The sequence below is a fragment of the Cygnus atratus genome, chromosome 11 (assembly GCF_013377495.2).
Source record: "Cygnus atratus isolate AKBS03 ecotype Queensland, Australia chromosome 11, CAtr_DNAZoo_HiC_assembly, whole genome shotgun sequence".
NCBI lineage: Eukaryota > Metazoa > Chordata > Aves > Anseriformes > Anatidae > Cygnus > Cygnus atratus.
In genome coordinates, this window is record NC_066372.1 from 19,346,411 (window position 1) to 19,368,794 (window position 22,384).

A 22,384-nucleotide genomic window follows, 5' to 3' on the forward strand; every position below is an offset into this window, starting at 1 on the left:
AGGCCTAGAATAACTTTTGGGTTTTTTCCTGAATGGAAAGGCTTGAAAACATATATGGTGTAAAATTATTTACATGAATAAAGCAACACAATTCAGAACAAAAGTACTATCAGCTTGACTGTCAAAGCTACCTCAATTGTCAAAATATCAGCAGACTTGAGCCAGCTTTGATGACAAAACTGAAGATTATTAGCTCCTGACCGACTCTTTGCTTTATTATTCCCTTTTTATAAGGACTTTTTTTTTGTACAAGGATAACAGTAATACAAAGTGGTGTCTATTGAGCTCCACATTGTATATATGCAAATCTCCACCTCAAAAGCCCCCACGTGGGTTCTAATCTTTGGACTTAAAGCACAAATTGTGCTGTTCTGTATGAAAACATTGTTCTGTAATTATGTTTAGTATAATGGGTGACTTAAGAACACATTTAACTAGCTATATTTATCTGTTACTGTAGCACACTATATCCGATGTCAATCATTCTCTACTTCCCCACTCACATTCTGCCAGTTGCTGATATAAATTATTTAAAGTGTTCATCAGATTTTTGCAAGGTTTCTTTGGTAAGATCTTCCAGGCAATAGCTTTCTTATCTCCAGTCCTAGAAAAACAAAGGGAAAACAGTATAAGTATACACTGGAAATATGTTTGTATATAGGCTTGTATCCAGATTTTTCTATCCCACCATAGTAACAGGAGAGCATATACAATTTGCTCCATTGAAACTGTGCTGAGAAGGACTGAAAACCAACTAACAAAGTCAAACTTGATTTACTGTATGGAGATTTGATTACAGACATTCAACCAACACCTATTATTTCAGGATAATCATTATGGAGACACAGTTTAGTTAGCTGAAATCAGTTTAGTACTGAAATCGATCCACATAGAACTCAAGGAAGATGGATAGATTAACAGAATTAAGCACTTGCCATCACACAGTCTACCACTACACATGCTACGTTCTAAATTGCAGTTATTTATACTAGGATAATGACTAGAATGCTCATAATATCCTGAAATAAACTTGATATAACTGCTTTGCATTTAGCGCATAGAGACACAGACTTAACTACATTGTTATCACAATGAAAAAAATTACAATTTTTTTTTTTTTGTCAACAGAGGGCACCAGCAAGCCTCAAGACCCTATCAGTCAAAGTTGGAAAAACTGTCAGCATGTTTGACACTTTTTTCTTGTAAGAACAAGTTAATTCTATTGTGTCCTAAGCAAACATACAGAAAATCAGTTAAAAGTAAAATGGAAACAGAAATAGTTGGAAATAAGAAACTATTTCCATTAATGAATACATACCTAATTAGACAAATAACAGAGGAAATGTACAGAAGTTTTCCTCTTAACCAAAAACTAAACAAAACAAAGTTACTGCAGCCTAGTTTGAATGAGTTCCTAAAAGCTTCAGAGTAGAACTACTGTACAAGCTTGATATCAGCATAAAATCCGTAAATCCTATTTACAAATGCTTAATGTATAGTCTTCTTTAAATCTACACGGAACTACTGAAACAAAGTTGAGCCTATAAATAAGAAAGTTTAAAAGAAAAAGGTCTTAAGTTTTTAGTTAAGCATAATAATGCTGAAAGACTGCTGCCAACAAAAGGATAATAAAGAACACTGACCAAAAACTTTGAGAATGAAGTTGCATTAAGTATACACAGAATATATTAAGCATTCTACTGAAATGCAAGCATAAATTCTGAAATACAGGCTAAATTATTATTATTATTATTTTAAATTCTGTATTAGAAGTCTTACCCTCTTTTCTGTAGAAAAGACTATTTCTGTATCACATCATCACACAAAAATAAACAATACTTTGTTTTGAGTATCATAACAATATTGACATGGAAATACCTACTCAGAAGCCAAGACAGATGATCTGTGTTTGTGGTTTCATTCCAGTCTTGCCTTCGGGCAAAAATTCTGGACAGAAGCTACTTTTGTCCTCCTTGTGCTTTTATAGTTTCTCTATGTTGGCTATTGATACCATTTCGCAATGGTTTTAATAGAGCACTGCTATCCCTTACCAATATTTCAGATGATAGATAATTAGTATGACAGAAAAATGTTGGCCTCTACGCAGATCTGAAGGAGAAATACTAATACATTTATTTTGATTTGTTAATCATGGAATTATTTTAAGTCTTAGTTAAGACTCTAATTCATTAAAGTTTATGTCTCTAATTCTCAGTATCAAGTTTCTATACTTCATATTGATATGGACTATAATTTCATTGATATAGTTTTCAAGCAGATGTCCATCTGAAGACATTAGAATTTCTTTAACGCTAAGAAAGCCAATCAGGAAAAACTAAGGTGATTATTCTCCTCTAGGGAACCAATGAAACATAACATAATATGGTTAAACCAGGAAATGTGCTAATGCGTGCAGTAAGATTTCAATGTAACAGAGTAAGAGGCAGTAATGCTCCACGAGGACTGTGCCTCCGCTCTGCCATGCTGAACAAGAACTAGCTATTTCTAGCATCCTCATTTTGAAAAAGATTATATATTAGAAATTTCAGAAGTTAAAAACAAACAAACAAGCCACTCAAGTTTCACCACCAGAAAAAAAAGGCAAGTTTCCCTTTGAAAAGGGGAAGTAAAATAAAGTTAACATGAAAGACAAATTGTTAATAAATACTTACTGAGAAATGGTATTGGTATCTAGGTCAACACAGCTAACATCTGGTGGAGGGTCATAAAGATCAAAGTATCTTGAATCAATTCCCACTATGAACGGGCATGGCGCACTTAATACATCTGCCAGTGCCAAGGGACAGAGAGGAATATATGGGCAAGGCCAGTGGAAGGGAAATATCATCTTTGAAAACATGCAGAGATAAAAACATACGTTAAACATGTATAATAGTCTACTCAATTATAAAACACACTTGACTAATCCCCACTTCAAAAATATTTGACGTGACAGGTAATAGAGTACTTTACTGTAATTCTAGAGGCATTTTATTTAATAAAGTGGGTTCATTTCTCTAAATTTCAGTTTGTTTAATCTGTAGAAACAGAGCTCTTCAGTGTAATAGACTGCATACGGTAGAAGTAGTGAAACAATGCTGACTGAGAATGTTAAATGCATATTATTTTCCTTTCTTCTAAAAGATAGAATTCAGTACTACTTGGGAAAAAAAACAGGAAATCGCTGAATTTGGGGTCAGTGCACTGTGATGACCAAACATAATCACCTATGATATTTACACACAAAAAGCCAACAGTAGCTATCCTTTCTCTGTGGTCTTCATGGAACATCATTAGAGATTATGTTGCTAAAGATCTTAAATTTTATTCTAATTTTTAAGTTCTCTCTAAGCCTAACAACATTACTACTAATTTTAGATTTTATCTTAAAAATATTATTCTTTCCATGTACAAGTGCATGATTAAAAGAACGCTACTTACAGAGACTAATGCCTCTGTCACACTAGTAAGGACAGAAGGTCGTAATGAATGGATGAGAATTTTATGTTCCGTCACAGCAAACACAAGTAGAGTTACTGCATTTTCAGGTCCTAGGTTCTGAAGTAGTGTAGAAAATTTGCCCCCACTACACAAAAATATAAACACACTGGTGAGTTATAAGTGACCAGAAAAAAAAAAAAAAAGAAAACAAGGTATTAGAAAAAGATTTTATAAACTTAAATCTACAAACATTTCTTTTAAAGAAGACAGCAAAATAGACTACTTGGTATATTTCATTGTCCAGTGAAGAATAGTTATTTTCCAACAGTAACCATGATGCCTTGAGACTCTTAGTCTAGATTTCTTTTTAGGACACATGCACGATGATTTTTTTTTTTTTTTTGAGTAGCAATTTACAGGGAAACTACATGTATTTCTTTAATCACTCTCCTGCACAGACATGAAAATTAAGACAGTCATAGAACTCCTTTAATTAACCCACAATACCAAAGTTGTACTATCTTGGGAGCCCAGGTACCAATTCCTACAAGGGGCATCTAACTATCTTCTGCCTCGAGAACCACTAAAATTATTTAAAACCAAAACAACAACAACAACAAAAAAAACAAGCACAGATATTATTAATTATGTCTCCTTGACAGGACATAGGTCTAATCCCGTAAGTAAATTTCAGATACACTAATTACAAAAGGCACCAGACATGAAGACTTAAATTTGCACCATTACAGCTCAAAGCATTGAAACTTTTCAGTATAAGTCAGAACATATTTCACATTTAAACAGAAGATACTGCTACTTGCCTCAGTGGAAGGGGTGATGATACAGGTTGGCTAAGAATCAGGTTATCATGTGGAGATAGCTGGAAAAAGATTTCAAAATACATTGGTTTTATTCTGAACTTATTTATTAGAAGCTATATAACAATAGCACAGAACACAGAGATAAAATTTAAACTATGCCAAACCTTACATAATCCAGTTGTACAGTACTATGGAAAGCAGAGTGCAGTGCTATGCATCAGTATCTTTTAATGAAAAGCAGGCAAAGCATTCCCTTCCTTTCTCAGTCAGAATTAAGCACATTGTATATCCATAAAAAAAGAATTTAAACTAGCTAATACACTAAAAAGTGAATATATTAACTGCTGAAAGTAAACCCTTCTAAATCTTCAGAGAAGCGATGACCCATAGTTCATACACAGCTTTCAGGGAGGATTCTTTTTAGATTGAGCGGGAAGGAGACGGACAAAACACTTTAAGGGGACAGGTCGCAGGCTGTATTATAAAGTAGTATTTCCTTCAGAAGACACAAGAATTAGGCTCTTAGCTGGTAGAAAGTGCTCAGCTCAAATCTGGTATAGACTGAAGTTCACACTGGTCAAGGAACCAAGATGAAGATCTTATGGTGATAGGACAAAATGGAGATATTCTTACTGTGATAGAAGAAACCATTCATATATTCAACGTCAATAGAAGAATTAAATGAGTACAAGAATACAGATATGCGATCAGTTTATCACGGCTCATCTGACATGTTTTCAGTCATAGTGAATCAAAGGTACCAAGATACCAGTTAGCTTAGTCCTCGTTGCTAAGTGGTCATGCATTGTCTATCTACTGCATAAGAACACAGATACAAACAGCAGTAGCAATTCAGCAGGTCACAGTAACTTGTACAACTAAGCTGCAAGATTAGATGTGTTTTAGTAGCATTTCATTTTTGAGTACATTTCACCTTAGACTGCACTGCAAGTGACTGGACAATAGAAATCAGAAACATGAGATGAAGTAGTAGTTCAAATGCTGAAGCGTCAAGTTACCTAATGCTGTGCCTGGACAGTCAGCCACACAAAACATACGACAAAAAGAGTCTCTGCAGTACTGCATCCTTTCATATTTCATACAACAGAACTTTGGAAGGCCAATGCTCCATTTAGCTTCAATGACAAATCAGGATGACCACACCACTTCACATGCTAGCTTTGTTCTCCAGTAAGTCATCTTGTGACAACTACCACCATTAACTTGCTTGGTGAAAGAATTCAAAGAACTCATTTTTTCAGCCTGAGGTAACCTGCATAAACTATTCCCTGAAAGGAAGCATCAGCCTAATGTCCTATGACTTTTGTGTTTCATCACAAGCACATAAACACAACCAAGTGTCTATTCAAAGTGCACACCTCCCTCAGGCAGAAGAGGCACTTTCTGCCCCTATTCTTCAGGGGGAGAAACATATTACTCGATGCACTTGAAGTTTGCAGGCTGTGAATACATCATTAGAAGAGCAACATCTGGGTAATAAGGGAGTGCAGGACATGGAGAATGGGGTCTAGCAGATCAGAAACAACCCATCAACAATAGCAGCTGGAAACAGGCAGTCAGCAACATTCCTGAATGCTTAATTTCCAAAGTAATTATAACCATCAATAAAAATCAGACACGTGCCATGTTCTCTCTGACTTGTAACAGATGTTAAGAAGGATGTAAGAATGGGTCACACATCCAGACTGGCATACATGCAGTTACTAAAATATATCAAGTCTCCCTTCTAGAACGCACATAGGCAAGACATTTAACAGCATATATTCAGAATGATTTGCTATACTAGTTACTTAGCAAAAAGATTAGTCTTGTAAGTTAACAAATTACAGAGAAATTATTTCTTCAAAAAATAGAAACCTTAAAACCTGTTATCTTCAAAAATAAAACCACTGATCACACAATTTTGGGGAAAACATCTTTGATACAATCACCTGTGATTTTATTCAGTGCAGTATCGAACAACTCAGAAGTCCTTGGAAACAGCTCGAAGGAAGTAGATACTCGCAGACAACAACTACTGCTGACTTTTAAAAGCTACACATTCTACATCTGTGGTATCAGCTACTAAAGTTGTATTACCTTGATACATACAGTGTTTTGAAAACAGCAAGGTGTCACAGACAATCTCACACCACTCACCCACGTCCTCAACTTTTGTTCCAGGATACATATCCATCTATACTTTGATACAGGTCCCTAAAAATTTAGGCTGAAAAAAAATAATCAAATGTTTTCCTCTAAACTCACTCACAGTTTCCTGGAAGTATGTGTTTAGCGTTCCCTACTGTAAATATTTTATTGAAGGGTTATACACAGAAAAGCAATGTCAACACACTGGGTTTTGAATGGAACTTCCAAATCATAACAGAAGTGACAGAAATATCAGATACAGTTTCAATGTAGTTGTTCTCATACCCCTTTTTCGAGAAGAGCAATAAATGTCAGTTCTCTACAAAATACAAGTGCATTACGGAGTATCTTTAATATTTAATACGTAAAGACACAACCCAAGATTTCATTCTCTCTGAAAGACTTCTCTAGCATACAGGTAGTCACATTAAGTCTGAAAACTGCACAAGGCTCTCCCATATTTTATTTTTCTACAGGAAGTAACACAGTAACATTGTTGTTGTAACAACTCCAAAAACACATGGCTGGCTGAATAACTACAGTCGAAAAAGAGATGTCTTTTCCTCAGCAATAAAGTTTTAATGTCTCTACCCGCTTTGCCTCTTAGGAAGAAAAGGAAAGATTTAAATTACACTTGAGAAGTCTAAGACAGAGACTTCCCCTCTCTCCTACAAACAGTGTCCATGGATATAATTTAAAGTAACAGGTAACCTCACACATGGTAAAACATGTTTAGATCTTGGAGGCAGAACAGAATAAGAGTCACATTTGATAAACTGTACCTTTGTTGAATGTGCATGGCCCTCACAGTTTTCACTAATAATTACTCATTATGTAGAGGACAGCATGAAGCCCTTTGGCTAAAAGGGTAACTGTGAATATACTCTTCACGTGGGGTTTTAATTTTATTAGACCTCTTTATTTTACATGCAGTTTTCATAGAGGGGCAAGAAAATATTTAAAAAGCTATTGCAAAAAAAAAAAAAAGGTCAAACCAGATGCCAACTTTGGGTAGCTTTTCATGAATTTCTGTATATACTCAAAGAAAAAAAAAAGTTCTAAGGTCACTAAATCTTCTTGTAATCTTGTAATCTTCTTGGTATATTGTAATACTACACTGGAGTCCTAAACTAAGCTGGAAACAGACCATATAAGACATTTGTAAAGCTTTTAAGTGTATGAAATCAGGAAAAGAAGTCCTGAACATTAAAGAAAAAAGTTTGAATATGCCTACCACAGTTTCCATTAACTAAGCTGTTCAACAGCTATTTTGCCTTCACTTAAGACAGCTATTAGGAAAAGTTTTACACTTACCTGCACTAGAATTCTTGGCCTCTGAGGGGATGGAAAAGGAACTTTATGCATGAAATGAGAAATATGTCTAGAAGAAAAAAAAGATTTAGTAGAAATAATAAGCTTAAACCACTTTTCCTCAAGACAAAATTATTACTAGTAATATAAAAATCACAGAATCACAGAACTGTAGGGGTTGGAAGGGACCTCGAGAGATCATCAGAATTTTAAAAGAAGTATAGTGGTTACAAAGTGGAATAATGAAATGGATAAACAATCACAAAAAATACTTAATCAAAATGTCATAAAAGATTGAAGTTCAATTAGAAAAAACACTGAAGTATAATATAAAAAATAGATACTGCATTTAAAATCTGATATATAAAGTTTCTTTAGCCTAGAAGCGTTAAATGGTATTACACACTAATTACAGGTATCAATCCCTCCTTGGATGGAAGGATTTACTCTGCATTTAAAAATGCAAGATCCTTCATGTAAGAAGGAAGTGAGTTTATTAGTAACAAATAGTGGAAGATTATTAAGGCACAACAATTCAAACAATCTATTATCTTATTACACCATAAATTGGTATCTGAAAAAATGCAAAACTGCATACATAAAGTTAGTATTACATATATCACTCTCCTAAGAAAATAATTATATTCTTTCTTCTAATCAATATACTTAAAGACTCAAAGCCCTTAAAGGATAAAAAAGTTACAGATACACACACCTTTTCAGGCACTTAAAAATAAAAATCTCTACTTTTTCATGATGTAAAACCAGATACGTTTAATCAACAGAGCAGAGTGCTTGATCTATTGTAATCATTAAAAATAATGTTTGATGACTAAGATCAAAAGGATATTACAGGAAAGTTAAAAGCAACAAAAGTGCTTGCATCAGCAGAAATGACTATTATGGGTTTTTGGAGTTACTTACTTCTCAATGGGCAGGACATGAGGACCAGAAATGGAGTAACGATACAGGAAGGTAAGAAACTTCTTGAAAGCATCAAAGAAAGGCCAGTGGGAGAGCAAACAAATGCACTTGTTTGTTTGAACTGTTCTGCACGCATCTGACTTTCCCTCAACAGCAGCTGTTAATCCCAGTTGAGATTTTTGTTTCTCTGTAAGATTCTCTTCTGGATACGATTCATAGAACTGAACAGCAGCACCATATACCTGTAAACAATGCAGTTGATTTGAAGTCAATACATTTGCCTAAGCCTTCAAAGCAAACGTGTAAGGAAATCAAATTTCCGTTACTGTTTGAAAAGTTACATTAATGCATCTCCTTTTGAAGAAATTTATTCTGGAATATTCTTATGGCTGTGAAAATCCAGACTGTCTATTATTTAAACTCTTAGTGTCATATGAGAAAGATTAATCTAGGAAACAATTTAAGTGTGAGGGGAAAAAAGATTATACAGCTACAGTCAACTGTTCATACAATTACCTTTTAAGCTATTCTAAGAATCCTTTAATAAACAGCTCAGAACAGTATTCCTCTGACACCCTATTTACTTTATAGGGCAAGTACACACATGCAAAGTTTACATGCTGGCAACAAAAAAGTATAGCGTATTTGCATGCATATTCACTCAGGATTTTTATAGCTCTGTAGTTTCAAAAGTTAACAAGATGGAAAAGCAAATGACAGGTTTATATTATCAACAGTCCATCAGTGAGATAAATGAAAAATTATGAAATAAAAAACACTTTTTAAAGTAGGCTTTGAATTCGGTCCAAATGAATAGATTCAAGTTTGTCTACAAGAGTAGACGTTATCATCAATGTGAACAGATATACAACCAAATCTTTAACTCAAATTACCTTTTCCGCAGAAGCTCCAGTTAGTACAAATGTAGAAAAAACTGGGAGAGGGTATTTACTGTTAGATGGCCAACATTCGATCGTTGCACCCATAGGTAAGCAAAAAAGAGGCACAGATTCTGGTAATGGGAATGATTCATAATCCTCTTCAGGATATCTGCATATTAAACCTTTAAAGGCAATTTTTAAAGAGGCAGTTACATAAGTAGTAGTGGAAAAATTTACAGTAGCTCACGCCATAAAAACATGCCCACAAAAATTGCATATGAGCATATAACAACTTCAGGAAGGCAGTAAAGGAAAGCTGGAAATAATGAGGTATAGCATGCAGCTGGAAAGAGACAACATACTCCCAAGGCCTAAGGAGAAATCACCTGCAGTACTGAAGTCCTACTTCGTTACTGCTCTAGGAACTATTCTAATTTCTCATTGTCTGTTTACAGGTTATGGACACCTTAGCTATTATTATAATAGTTCAAATCCATCACGGGTAAAAATTTTAAATTTATTAAAAAAGGGTACCCTGAACAACTGAGAAATAACACTAATGCTTTCAATTTTTCCAGGGAAAATTTCTTGCTAACAAAGGTCTCCAGGAAAACCTGGTAACGGAAGCGTTAGACAGCAAATAGTAAAAACAGAAACAGAAGACAATGCTATCACCAGAACTGAGCTAACAAACTATGCTGATCCACCTCATCTGAGGTTTTGGCTAATGCACTATCACGCTAATGCATTTAGACAACTTTAAATACAGCTGTAAAACACAGTTCTGAAGGAGAGGCTCTTAACACACAGGTTTTCAGTTACATCATATGGCTGTAGCTCTCTCTTCTTATTGACAGCCCGGGGGACGGCAAACTGAGAATATTATGGGAAGGGATTTTTCTATATCAGAAAATATAATCCCTACACATTCTTTTCTATTATACAGAGAAATACTAGTCAACAGTAAAAACTGATAATCAAAAAAGGGGTCTGTTTGGTTTGTTTGTGTCCCATGTTCCCCCTCCACAAAGCAAAGTTTTGTGCAAGCTACTACCAGATATTGGGTCTTTTTAAAATTTTTATTTACTAATTTATTATGCACTTTTTAGTCAGACCTAAACTACTATGGTTTACAGACAGCAGCATCTCGAGGGGATAGAAGTGCACTAAAGCTTAAACATGAACCATGCTTGCGGCCTACACTTAAATGAAATCAAGGGTTTTAAAAAAACGACAAATTTCATCAGAGACATAGCAAATCTAATTCTGTCTTATAAATAGGGAAGTAAAGATGATACACAATCCAAAAATACTTAAAGAGTTCAATGCCACTGATGTCTAAGGCAGTTTGGAGCTCTGCATTATTCTTCAAAATGATTCTTAAAGAAAGCAATTATGAAAATACATTAAATATTTTTTGAGATACTTTCCTATGTATAGATATATATACACACACACACTTATCCTCTGAAGACAGTCATTAGCAACAAAAATACAGATGGGAGACACACAGGCTTCTAGAAACCTATCAAAACACAACCGAGCTTCCAATTAAAAGTGCATTTTAAGACAAGAGAGTCATGAGACATAATTCTAAGGCTTGTTTCGGAAAATTATTTTAAGAGAATTCTTCAGGGAAAGATTCACTTTTTGATAATATCAGGACAGCGTCTATGTCAAATAATTCCTAAAGAGAAGAAATGTATTACGTTACAAATAACCCTGTACATCCTGAAGATAAAAATGCTAAATAGTAGCTACATACCAGCTTTATATGATATGGTGTTGGTTTTTGCCACAGACTTTTTATAACACAGATACACAGCTGAGCCCCACTGTAAAAAAAAAAAAGAAATTATTGGATTACACAGTAGAATATAATAAGAGAATTTAACAGAAAACAGCAGGGGAAGACCACCTCTTCCTCATTTTCAAAGAGCCACAATCTACACACAAACATATCACATTAAGATACAGAAATTAGTGGCCTGTTGCAGTATCCTCTCTGACAAGGGCCACAAACAGGTGACTTGGAACTACCACGTCAGCTTTCAGATAACCAGCCCAGCGCAGGCCTCGGTCTGAGCTCTAAAACAAAACTAGTTTACAGTCTGAATGAAACATGAAAGCTATAAATTCTTCTGCAAAAGATTTGTTAACTCAACTACAGAACTGCAAGTACAATCATCATCTATATAAATATTTAAACCTTTCTCCATTTTGTTAAACTTCTGGCTTGAACGTGTATATAGATAGATATATGTTCATACATACAGACATTTTTATTTACACACCCACACCAGTATTTCTGATACAAACTATTGTGATACATATTGTGTATACAAACTATTGTGATAATATGTGTATTTCTGATACAAACTAAGTGAATTACTCTAAGTTAATACTTAATTTTCTTTTGTGCCTGCATTTTAATCATGCTAATGTTTAAGCCTTATTTCTTACTCCATCTGTGATATAACACACTAACATCGCAGTTTTTTCATCTTCTAAACAATGATTTCCTTTTTGGCACTGATCCCATTTTAAAATTTTTGACATTCTCCATTTCTGGACACCAAAATAGAGAAAACGGGAAAGCCACAGACTGGAAAAATAGGTGCACCCTTTAAGGGCACACAAAACTTTTAGGGATGGCAGAAAGAAAATAATTTACATATAAGACAGCACTTCCATAACCCAGTCAACACAGGAGTTGGCAGAACTGAAAAATCCATTTGTTGATGTCCACAGACATTTATTTAAAAACAAGTACACATTATAGAGCCAGCATATAGGGTTGAAGGTTCAACAAGGAGATACCTAAACATTACGTTCTGCAAATTAAAGTGCTGTAATGCCTGTGTAATTTAGGAAGCCTACCTTCGGAACCATTAATATGGTTTTAAACAGACTTTACAGTCAGCAGGATACAACACCGCTAACAAGCATCTTTCTTCTGAGAAAAAGCTTATGAAATGACAGAAGAGAACAACACGAAATAGTGCTGCAGGTAATGGGAGAGTTTAAAAACAAAAAAAAAAATACAACTGTTAGATACAGAATTCCCAGCACAACAGTAAATCACCCTGTAAACTCTCCAGTTAGAGAACATGTTGCATCACCATGTGTAAGGATTAATCCAAAGTCAGCATTTGTATATCAGCACTAGAAGGTCTGTTTGACCCAAGACTTCCAAAAAGACTTAGTTCCAAGCAGGAAAAAAGTAATATAAACCTTGAACTCTTCCAAGATTTGATTTATCTTTAGAGAGTACAGATGCAAACCATCATAAATACTGCACAAACATTACGTCACTGAACAGCAAGTGTTCAAAATTCAGATTTTGAATCTTACCATACTATTATTAAGATTCTTGTCAACTTTGCAGAACGTATGTGGCGGGGTTTCTCCTTTACTTGGTATGATTATACATATATCCGTAACAGCCAACGTGTTTTGTGCCATGTTTTCGGATGCTCTTCGGTAAGTGACATACACTCTTTGTGACGAGGCATTGCCACTAATATTAGCGGGCCGACCATATGGAGTAGCTTGAATTATTTCACAACCTTGCTTTAATCTTTCTTTCCCATCATATAAGACCCTAATTAAAACGGGATGAACAAAGATCAGAATGCACACAGGTTTGTTTGGTTTTTTAATATTGCAAATGCTAATACTATATATTAGAATTATAACTGAATAGTACTAGTCTAGCAGCAGCCTGTCTCATCTGATCAAAACATTTTAGTGACAAGTTCAGTCAACATTACAGCAAACTGTACTCTTAACAGAAAAATTTTGTGATGAAAGTAGTTTTCCTCATGTATAATTGCTTTTTAATATTTTGTTTACTGCAAAATAATGTTATTTTCATAGGATCAGGCAATGAATCTTTCCAAAGAATTGAATGTCATACAATTCACTTCATTTCAGTATGTGATACATACATGAATACTTCTCCCACCCAAAATATATAAGCTGAAACTTAAAAATTGCTTTGAAAACTCCAAAATGCAAAGGATTACAGCTGTCACTAAAATTCACCCATCGTGCATCGTTCCTACAGCAATGTGTTACAGTATGCTCAAGTCAACAATCTTTCTGTTGAGAACTTTGCCTTCTATCAAAAGTTCTGACATTTCAATAAACCTGCTTTATTTGCTGACTAGTTGCATAAAATTGCCAAAAATCACCTGCTGTAAACAGAAGAACTACTCACCCCAAGTCAGTAAGTGGGGGTTTATCCCTTCCCCGGCGATAACAAAGGTATATCTGTGGTCCTACAAGACTGCCATTATTGAGATCTGCAGACAGTCCTGAGGGAGTAACATCTATGCATTTATATCCCTGAGGAACTTCCTCCCCTAGGGATTTAATAATTACTGTTACATCTGTAATAGGTTCTTTTGGTTTAGCAATTTTATGGCAAGCATCATTGAAGTGGATTTCTTCCTCTAGTGGTTTTGAAATATCTGTTAATCCTGCGACAACAAAGTAGTCAGCAACACGAGCTCCTTTGTCTTCCATCTTCCATTACAAGATGATAGAACTGGTAGGAAAGAAATAGAGATTATATTATTGCAAATTTGCTGTTGTAAACTAAGAATAATTTGATTATTTCAGATCTGTTATAATTTCCTTTAAAAATGAATAAAACACAATAGAATAATACAAAAGAATTAGAGACCCATCATCAGATCATGTAGTATTTTCCATTTTGCATGTTAGGAGTTGATACCAGGTTATTTCATAAAATTCTGGGACTCAGATCCTCAAAATGCAACCATCCATAGGCAGCAATACACCAGCAACATACCAAGTATTTTAAATAAATCATTTAGACTAAGTCAACTACAATGGAGTACAGACTACTGAGAAAGAATTATATTCAAGACCACATGAAGCTTTCCATAATGAGAAGGAACACAGTCCTGCTGTTCCTGCCAAATTATATATGTATGTACACATATATATTTATTTGTTTTCAGTGTTTGCTACCAGTGTTGTAAATAAACGTCAACGCAAAGTAATATTTTTATGATGAAAAGACAGCCTTAAAAACAATACAGCATACAACCCATCAGCAGATTTAGTTACCTCTTTGTCAGACTCTTGAATATCTTTGTCTGTCTCGTAAACCCAACATCTTATTTAACAGCACGATTTTTCAAATAAAGAAAATACTTTCCACCCTGTTGCAGAACATTGAGAAATGGGTTAAAAATCTATCTAAATCTAATCCTAGATGTGCTAGAACCTTGCTAAAGGAGCTTCAGGAACTTATGGTCATTAACTTCTAAACTTTGTAAACCAGATAAGCTTTTAAGATACACTTTTGTTGAATTAATTTTATCTGGGTGAAAAATGTCAGTGCAATAGAAACTGTTGCAACACAGCACTTTGAAGAGCTTACTAACATTCAGTAACTCCACAAACAGAATTCAAAACAACATGAATGGTTCGTACAAGACTTCAGTTGTCACGTCACCTTCATTCTGGTTGCTTTACCTCTCCTTATTCTTTGGTCTACATAAAAAAGTACTAGGCTATATCAAAACTTCATACCACCATGATTTTTGATCAAATTATCAGCGTACAGCACTGCAATAGCTTGCAAACAATTGTTCAGGTTGTTTTCTGAGAGAAGAATGTAGCTCCCACTATGCTTAATTTCACTTGAATTCAGTTGCTTTGAAAATATCTGGAATACATTACTCTCATATACGGCTAATTGAGTAATGATTACAAATTCAAATTTTTCCCTGAATAATATATCCAAAGACATACAAGTTGAACCAATGCACGTGCCTTTTATTTCACTGGACATCTGGCTTCAACAAATCCAGAACAGGAAAGCAACAAATCCATGAAAAAGAGGCAGAAATTTCACAAGCATCATTTAACTCTAACACAAGACCAAACACTAACACTTTTTAGCTAATGCAATTGAAATTCTCAATATTTTGTAACATGATTCCCTGTGAAACTTACCTACAGTATACTACATTTTAACAGTCACGACAGCTTTTTGTTTTTATCAAGCAGTAGTCACTCTAAACCAAAAGATAAGCTAAAACAGTATTATAAAACTACAATGCACTGGGCAATCATTTGTTCTTAATAAGGGGGAGAGAGAGAGAACAAACAGATCTATATCAGAGCTTAGAGTTGCTTTTTAAAAGCAGTATCATTTAAGAATGTATCAAGAAATGCATTAAAAACAAAAAGGAATACTTTATAACTCAGACCAGAAGCAAACTACCATCAAAGACAGTTCAGAAGATGCATATAACAAAGTATTCCTCAAGAACAGCTCAGGAAGAAAGGGCTAGCTAGCTGAAAGCTACCAACCAGGCAATTTAAACTCCATCATAAGCTCTAGTGAAAAAGAAGTTTTCCATTGAATTAAAAGACTTGAGAAGAGAGCAGGTAGACTGAAAGCTGATTATGTCTTACATTGCTATGTATAAAGAAATACTCCTGTAACCACAGGCTCAGTACAAAGCAACACAAACACTACAAAACTGAACTTCGCCTTGGAAATTCAGAGAGAAATTGGTTTTGTTCCTTTCCTTATTAGCACTACTGCACAAAAGTGCACCAATTTGTAGAATGCTTCACAACGTCTTTAAAAAGAAAATATTTTATTAGTTTAAAAATAATCATGTGAACCGTGATTGTTAAAATTGCGAGCGAGCCCTACAACTTCAGGGTATTTGCAGCACAGCATTCTGGGTTCAAAAGCCAAAACAGCACCACAAGTAAACAAACAGAAAGAGGTATATACTTTAATGCTGAAGAATAACACCTATCTCAAAATGTAAGCCTCATGATTAATTATTTCAGATTAAATTTACAGCAAAAGCCTCAGATTCAAACATTCATTCCCAAAAGTACACAAGAAAAACTGGGGCAAGCTCTCCTCATTTATAACCAGTTAAAATTAGAATTCCCTACATACAAACACCTGCTAGCACACACGTTTGCTTCCTAAGGTTATATAGCAAGTAATACCCAAGTCAGCAAGACTTTCAGGATTTAATGCAACTTTAAGAAAAGGGAAGAAAAAAAGCCTAGCTGACGATGCATCACCCCTTTAGATCTTTGATTTGTGATACAAAGCCTCACAGCTAAAAATGGGATGAAACGCAGGCGAGATCAAAACACTTCAGTGGTGCTTCATTCAAGCTAACTCAGACTTCACTGGAGCTGCTGTGATACTCTGATTTTCAAAATCTGTTTACTGTGAGAGGAGATCTATGCAAACTGTATGTTAACAGGCCACAGAAAGAGGGTATATAATCTGAACCATTTCAGAGTGCTGAATAATCATGATGTGAAAAGCAATTTCACAAGAACTGATGAATCCGAATAAAAACTCTTACCCTAGAAGTATTCCAAACCACATTGTATACATCACATAATATTGCAAGTCAACTTCCGGGGAAAAAAGATACAAAACAAAGACACCCACAGAAATAAAGTCACACTGCACAAACGTGTTTCTTGATGTAATTCCCAGGTGAAATGCAACGACATTAGTGGTGACACCCTGAGAAGCAGCTACTATCGCTTCTCTGCGCTTCAGTTATCCAGGGACTGAAGGCTGCATGTCTGGAGTGAGTGTAAACAACAGGGGAGGAGGATGGCAGTGGTGATGCCTGCCTTGGCAAAAGCGCATACAAGCTCTGAAGAGAATGCCAGGGGATCATGAACAGCCTCTTACCGAAGTCCCTGCTCACAAGATTTATACCAGTGTAATTTAAACATCATCAGTAAGAAAAGTATCTTTGCAAGGGGCAAACTGACTTGTAAGGACATCACAAAACAGAGACTTTGCAGGCTGTGACCCAGTAAGTGCGGGAGAACAGAGGATTTTTCACCAAAGATTTCTAAAGATTGGGAACAGGAGAAACAACCAGATAATCTTGCCACAGATCTACAAAACTAGCTCAATTACTTTGCTGAAAGACAAAGGGTAAACTCAGTTTCACTGCGTATTCAATTTAATTTCAATATCATCCTATTTCTCCATAAACATTCACAAAACACTAATTATTAATTTTTGCTGCTTAAATATCACAGCTGTTTTAATTCTTAGCTTCCAGCATTTTAGGAACTGCAGAGAAGAGATTAATGTGAAAAATTATAGCTTTGTGATCCAACTCCACAGGTCTAATGCTTGTATTAAAAAGAAAATGAATCTGCTGTAAAGCACAAAACAGCCTACTAATACATGAAAGTTGATCAGGTCGAGGTAGAGAAGGCTGACCCTTTTGTGCTAAAAAGAATATCCCTGGGACTTAGATCACACCACTCAGTTCTGAAGGAAGATCATTCAACCTTGTTTTACTTCCAAGAAAGTTTTTCTACTTGCTATAAGCTATCCACAGTTGTCATTTAGAAAGCAAACGTGAGTTCAGAGGCATTATTTTATACCAGCTCACATTTTTGTGTAACTAAATCAGCGACCAGGATTTCTGAGCAGATCACATTTCTCATTCAAACAGTACAAGAGGGAAGTACATTTCAACTTTTTTCCCCCACCACGTGACGAGAACTAAACACGGATCTGCTGCATATTCCATCTGTGCTGCAGCCACAGGCGTGATACTTCACGAAGGACAAAGTTTACTATATATGCTCTACACTATTTCCAAGGAAAAAAAACAACCGACGATTCACCCAGCCTGGTCCTAGCCACAGACTTTTGTGGACGTAACTTGTAAGCGGGCTGCAGGCCTCAGGGACAGCTCTGGCACTGCCAGCTTCTTTCCAGGAGCCAGCCTTCCCAGAGAGCAAAAAGGGTTTACTTGTATGCTTCCTGCATGCACAAGAGGAACACAACCCATAAAAGACAGCAGTAAGGACCATGCCACTCCATTAGAGGCTTCACTACCTTTCCTCTGTCAGACAGATGCAACAACTGCCTTGTAACCTTTTAATCTTCCTGTCTTCCCATTCCTTCCTGTATTTTCCTTCGAGAATACTAAGAAACTAAAATTAATAAACTATTTAAATCCATTAACTGTCTAAAACAGGTGACATTTTACCTTGTTAGCCTGACTCCAAAGAATTACTCTGTCTGTAAACAAGGAATGACCATCTCCTAGTATAGGTTGGGAACCAATGAAGGCCACTGCAATGCACCTTTCTTTAAAGCAGCTCAAAATTTCATTACACAATGATGAAATCAATTTTTGAAATCATTCATCATATACTCATATTACAAGACCTACCTTCCTTTGGAGGCACAGAGTAGACAAATGGACAGACAAATCAGTGACCAATTTTTAAAAATTGCCAGTAAAGTTCTAATAGCTCCTAGCATTTCAGACTTCTGAGTACACTGCTACATTATCTTGTCTAAGTAGGCTGCCAACACACAAATGTGGAGAGCAATCAAGTAAGAGCAAAATGAAGTTAACAGGACCAGTCAGTCCCACTACAGCTACTCAGAACCATTCCTCTGCCATGACACTGCACAAATCACATCAGAGTTCAGCAGTCTAGAGAACATGTGAATAACTGCAATTATCCAGGAAAAAAACCCTTCACCCCTTCCCCAAACTCCCAAAGTCACCTAGCAAAAGCGAGGCAAGCCCTTTTTCACAGATATTTTCTTCTAGCAAGCACACAATCCAGGGAACAAAACAGAAGCACCTTAAGTATCACAGGAATTCTGCCAAATCAGAACAGAAACCTGTTAAAAATATCTTTCAAATGTCTTCCCTACCTTGTCATCAAGGCATTTCTTCTACACCTTGCCTCTCTTGCTGTTAGCCAGGCTTTACCATAGACTTCTTGTTAAAGTTTCATTCCCTACAGAAACAGTAAAAACAGAAATTAAACAATGTGCACATTTGTTAAAACTTAAGCTAACTGCACACTCCAGTGCACTAGCCACAGTAAATGAACACTGTAAATGCTGTACAGCTTGCTAACGCAAGGTTACCTGTCCCTTAGTTACTAAAAAAAAAATATGTATGACACCGTTTTAAACTTCGGAAACAAGATATCAAGTCTTATGCTGAGTTGATTTTTAAAAAAAATGTAAACACCATAATACATTTAATGTTTCAAGGAAACAAGCAAAAAAAACACTGAAAAATGGTTGAAGTAATCACTCCCAATGATTACTACCCTCCCACAAGTTTCCATGCATGTCTAATGGGAAAAACTGTTAGCCAACTGCACAAGTGCTCCTCTAGCTCAATGACCTTACAAACTCTGCTTTAAAGCATCGTTCCTCTTGGCAGGACGCTGATGCTCCAGCAGAGCCTTCTCTCTCCACAGCCAGCAATGCTCCTGTACTCTTCCATCCAGCCACCTCATTCCAAGTCCCCATTTTCTCAGCTTCAGTTTGAACTTTCTTGTCATTTACCGTCATAATTCACTGTCTGTTCTTCTTCAGATGTGTTACACAGCTTCTAAACTCTAGCATAAGCACTTTTAAATATCAGTATGACCATAAATAACTTGAGCTTGTGTTTTACATCGAGGCACGTGCAAGCCAGGCAGCCTGCACTCCAGCGAAGCATTTTGAAGCGAGAGGTTTCCACCCTGGGACTGAAGAGAGCACCTCACCGGAGACACTCTCAGACTTCAGTCTCCCAGAACTACTCATTAGCATCAGCAAGGCTGCGGTCAAAAATAAGCTTTGTCTAGAGCCAGGCTTCTATTTGCCAAGACTGGAAGTACACTCTTAGCAGACTACTGTGAGAAGCCTTCAGAAAACAAAGTGCAACATAAACAAGGCTGGGAACAAGCGCATATCTCAGGAGGGTTTATGCAAACCATGAAATGGAAGGGGATTTGCTTCCATTCCTGAAGCCAAAAAAAAAAATAAAATAAAAATGGTGGGAAAAAACTTACTATGCTAAATTATCAAAGCTATATTTTTGGGAGCACACACAAAGTTCAAGATTCTATTCATGACCTCGAAGCACAACACAATTAATTTCAGATCACGCAGAAGCAATCAACACTTTTAGGTCGTTAATCCTACAGCAAGGAGCAGGGATGGCAGCCCAGAGAGCGAACCCAGCCCTTGGTGCAAGCCCTTGTAACCCATACAGCACCCACATTCCAGCAACCACCTTTGAACGCTTCTACGAAAGACTACAAAACAGGAGAACTTGGAACAGCAGCACTGCTTACTTTGTCCAGTGAGCTTTTGATCCGTAACAAAGTCCCAGGAGCATCACAAAATAAAACTTAAAATTAAGGATCACCCGCAGGTCTCAGGCAGAGCTGCAAAAAGGCTCAGAAATAAGCAGCTTTAACACATGAATAATGGCCTTGTGGACAATTTGAAGATCACATTTCCTAGTCAACTAGCCTGAATAACCAAGAGGGAGAATTAAAGGAAATAAGAAAAATCTAGACTTTAGCATCACAAGGAACACAGTGAAAACTGCTGCCAGCACACATGCAGCCCTGCCTCAAAGCACCTGCAGCACGCATTTATAAGTAGTTCGGTGTCCTCCATCTATCAAGTAAGGGATCTACTTGTTCAGTTTGAGAAACAAGGCGCAAAGGATGTAATTATCCCCACACAACAAGGACTCCTCATACTCTTTTATTGCAGTAGGATGTTACCTGTGCTTTTTTTTTTTCCCACATTTCCTTGCACCTCCTAAACAAATGATAGCACCAGAGAAAACTGCTAACAAGTAGGGTTAAAGTGAACACTCGCACGACGTCAAGACACTACTGTGTACATCTGCGCTCAGCAGCGTTAAGCACTGCAGGAATTAGCGAGCAGTCCCTTGCTGCCACTCAACTCCTTTCAGTGCTGCATCAACAGCAGTATGGAGTTAAGAAACATATCGGCATATGGAAAAACAAAAATAATGAAAAACCGTAACATTGTTCTGCCCCTACATCAGTAGATGACAACTGCCAGGAAGCTCTTTGCAGGTCCGTTCACTACCATCCGCACCAGCTCACAGTTAATATGCTCTGATCCAAACAGCGGCGATCAAGAGAGCTGCAGAAAGCTTGGCAACAAAGCATCTCTAAGAGGTGTCTGGGAAACAGAAAAGTGCTGGGTAAGAGCGCAGGGACAGAACACAAGACAATGAGTTTGGGAGCACAAAACTGGAATCCTGGCCAAAAACTGAAGGACAGAGATTTGTTCAGCAGTGCTCAGGAAGAAAGAGAAATTAGGGTTAAATTCAGAGGCTAATCTAGATTCAGTGGGATTGCTGCAGTCAGCCAACAAGAACCAGCCATCTAGAGTACCAAAGCTTAGAGGAAGCAGAATAACCGGCAGAGAGAAGGCAGGAAGGAACAGACTTCACGCTGAGGCATTTTCTACATCTTCCATACTCTCCACTATCATTCACCAACCAAGTCTTTCATTTCCTTGATCTTCACTGCTATTTTTATTCTCGAAAAAATCAAAGGGGTAATTGAGAGGGTCTGACAATGCAGAGGCTGCTTAGGAGTTCATTACAGCTGTGCCACAGCAGAGTCGCATGTCATCCAACCCTGGCTACAAAAAAAAAAAAAAGTGATGTTCAAGCATCCCACAAGATTCATGACAGATCTTAACAGAGCTGGGTTTAAAAACTTCCATTTCTCTTTCTAAATTACAGTATTTGCAGCCAAAAAATAAATAAACCAAAGAACGGAAACAATTTCTGCAGTACTATTGTGTTTGAAAGGAGGGATGCAGACAACAATATATATAGTAAATAAGATGGAAGAGAAGCCAAGGTAAGCACTATTAAATGCAAATATTACTTCATCCAAAACACAGTTCAGGAGGGCAGCCAGTCCATGTTTTTTGTACAACTACTTATTATACAACGAGTTTTTAAAAGGAGAAGTTCCCCAAACAGAATG

General features: G+C 36.3%; 1 protein-coding gene across 2 annotated transcripts in view; it reads right to left on the minus strand.

Annotated features, from left to right (window-relative positions):
• The window catches only part of DENND4A (DENN domain containing 4A), a 52,328-nt gene that overhangs the window by 24,300 nt on the left and 5,644 nt on the right, over window positions 1–22,384 (minus strand). Inside the window, exons 2-12 of one of the 2 annotated variants that reach the window (XM_035554724.2) lie at window positions 19,269–19,354; window positions 13,752–14,081; window positions 12,884–13,133; window positions 11,295–11,364; window positions 9,542–9,711; window positions 8,649–8,890; window positions 7,728–7,794; window positions 4,263–4,321; window positions 3,442–3,586; window positions 2,673–2,848; window positions 504–604 (exon numbers count right to left, since the gene is read on the minus strand). In XM_035554724.2, the coding sequence (XP_035410617.1) occupies window positions 504–604; window positions 2,673–2,848; window positions 3,442–3,586; window positions 4,263–4,321; window positions 7,728–7,794; window positions 8,649–8,890; window positions 9,542–9,711; window positions 11,295–11,364; window positions 12,884–13,133; window positions 13,752–14,059 (1,588 nt within the window). In that variant the 5' untranslated portion in view covers window positions 14,060–14,081; window positions 19,269–19,354. The remainder of the gene's footprint in view (window positions 1–503; window positions 605–2,672; window positions 2,849–3,441; window positions 3,587–4,262; window positions 4,322–7,727; window positions 7,795–8,648; window positions 8,891–9,541; window positions 9,712–11,294; window positions 11,365–12,883; window positions 13,134–13,751; window positions 14,082–19,268; window positions 19,355–22,384) is intronic. The other variant, XM_035554725.2, reaches the window with a different exon arrangement.